This window comes from Penaeus vannamei, chromosome 1, assembly GCF_042767895.1.
Source record: "Penaeus vannamei isolate JL-2024 chromosome 1, ASM4276789v1, whole genome shotgun sequence".
Lineage (NCBI taxonomy): Eukaryota > Metazoa > Arthropoda > Malacostraca > Decapoda > Penaeidae > Penaeus > Penaeus vannamei.
Window position 1 is genome coordinate 51057259 of NC_091549.1, and position 2500 is coordinate 51059758.

At 54.4% G+C, this 2500-nt stretch overlaps 1 protein-coding gene across 1 annotated transcript in view; it reads right to left on the reverse strand.

The window, feature by feature from the left end:
• LOC113826614 (probable G-protein coupled receptor B0563.6) overlaps positions 1–2500 on the reverse strand; it is a 25578-nt gene that overhangs the window by 1195 nt on the left and 21883 nt on the right. Inside the window, exon 3 of the mRNA XM_027379505.2 lies at positions 1–607. This exon is cut by the window's left edge and continues 1195 nt beyond it. Within this exon, the coding sequence (XP_027235306.1) occupies positions 1–607 (607 nt within the window). The remainder of the gene's footprint in view (positions 608–2500) is intronic.

Here is a 2500-nt window from a genome sequence, read left to right on the forward strand (position 1 = left end):
GACGGGGGTGTTGTACACGTAGAACAGCGCCGTGACCCAGAACAGCAGGAACACGAGGCGGCGCTCCTTCTCGCGCCGCGCCGGCGAGATGCCGCTGATGAAGCTCTCGCGCACGCTGCGCAGCTGGCGGAGCTTGAGCGTGATCTTGATGTTGCAGACGGTGATGAGCACGGCGGGCACGAGGCGCGAGATCACCTCCCGCACCCACGAGTACACGCGGTACCAGCCGTGGATCCTCTGCTCCGAGTAGCCGTCGATGGGCAGCCAGCCGCCCGAGGCCTCCTGGCACACCCGCCCCACCAGCACCGTCGGCAGGTAGAGCGCCGCCACGCCCGCCAGCGTCCCCGCCACGCGCCGGTTGAACACCTCCCGCCGCTGGCTGTCCCGGTACTCGGCGTGACGGCACACGGCCAGAAACCGGTCGTACGCGAACCACACCATGAGGTAGTAGCTGAAGATCTGCGCGCCGATGCTCACGGACCAGCCGAACAGCGAGTAGTACAGGGCGGTGCTGTAGGCCGTGGCGCCGTGGCCCCCGTTGGACAGGCACACGGGGATCGTCAGCAGGCACAGCGCCATGTCCGCCATGGCCAGCGCTCGCATCCACCTGCGGGAACAAGGCAGCGTTAGTGACTGGCGGTGCTGCGGCAGACAGGTCGCTGACGAGACACGGGGCCGTAAGTGACAGGAGACAGCGCCTGGAAATCGTGTCGAGAGACTTTATCCGGAAGGAACGCAGCGAGATCGTACCCAGGGATTGTGCCGAGTTGCCCCGCCTGGATATTGTGCTGACGGGGAACGTAAGGGGGCTGGACAGAGCGGTGGAAGGGCAGCGGAAAGTGAGCGATTTGCCGGGGCGAGGAAGGGGATTAAAGAAGATGAACGGCAAGGGTGAAGGTGTCTATTTCTGTCCCTCTATAAATCTATCTTCCACCCGCTATCTCTCTCTCTCTCTCTCTCTCTCTCTCTCTCTCTCTCTCTCTCTCTCTCTCTCTCTCTCTCTCTCTCTCTCTCTCTCTCTCTCTCTCTCTCTTTCTCTCTCTCTCTCTCAATCTATCTATCTATCTCTTTATCTCTCTCTCTCTCTCCCTCCCTCTCCTTCTTCTCCTTCTCCCTCTCCCTTTCCCTCTCCCTCTCCCTCACCCTCACCCTCTCCCTCACCCTCTCCCTCTTCCTCACCCTCACTCTCACCCTCCCTCACCCTCACCCTCACCTTCTCCCTCTCCCTCCCCCTCTCCCTCTCCCTCACCCTCACCCTCACCCTCACTCGCACTCTCACTTTCGCTTTCCCTCTCACCATCACCCTCACTCGCACTCTCACCCTCACCCTCACTCTCACCTTCACCCTCACCCTCCCCCTCACCCTCACCTTCTCCCTTTTCCTCACCCTCACCCTCTCTCTCACTCGCATTCTCACTTTCGCTTTCCCTCTCACCCTCACTCTCTCCCCTTCCCCTTTCCATCCAACGCAAACGTAACTTCGGCAAATCATCATCAAACAAGGTTTTAAAAGTGAAAGCGACAATGAAAATAAAAATTCGCGAGATTTGTCAAACAAGATGCCATTCAAAGAGATCGATTCAGGAACAGACAAAATAAATATGTCTTTCAGAGTTTTTTTATATCCTTGAAGATGAGGGAAGGAGGAGGAGGAGGACGTAGAGGGGGAGGAGGGGGGTAGGGAAGGAGGTGGAGAATGAAGAGGAGGAGGGGGAGGTGGTAGAGGAAGAGGAGGGGGTAGGGAAGGAGGGGGAAAAGGAAGAGGAGGAGGGGGAGGTGGTAGAGGGAGAGGAGGGGGTGGTGATGGTGGGGGTAGGGAAGGAGGTGGAGAAGGAAGAGGAGGAGGAGATGGTGGTAGAGGAAGAAGACGGGTGATGATGGTGGGGGTAGGGAAGGAGGAGGAGAAGGAGGGCAGAGAAGAAGTAGGCGATAGACATCAAGAATGAATAGTAGGAGGAGGAGGAGGCAGCGGCAGAGAGCGATGAGGAGGAGGATAAGAAGGAGGAAGAAGGGGACAAGCAGCATCAGAAGTAGTAGTAGCAGTGGGCGGAGGAGGAGGAAGAGGTGGTGGTGGTGGTGATGGAGGAGGAGGAGGAGGAAGAACAAAAACAAGAAAAGGAGGAAGAAAAAGAAGAGAAGGAAGAGGAGGAGGAGGAAGAGCAAACACAAGATAAGGAGGGAGAAGAAGAAGAAGAGGAGGAAGAACAAAAACAAGAAAGGGAGGTCAGAGGGGAGGAAGAAGAAAAAGAGGAGGAGGAGGTAGGAGGAGAAAGAGAATATTATAATTCCTGTTTGGAATTATATCAGGATCCAGAACAATATCACTATAGTAGATTTTTCATTTCAGTTTTATGAAATAGTAATAACTTATTATCATAATAGAGTAAGAGGTATTTTTCCTCATTTTGCAAACTGTTATATTAATATTAATATTAGTAACGTCATTTTGCTCTTGTATTTGCTTTTCATGTAAATGAGGTCATCATTTATTATTATTATT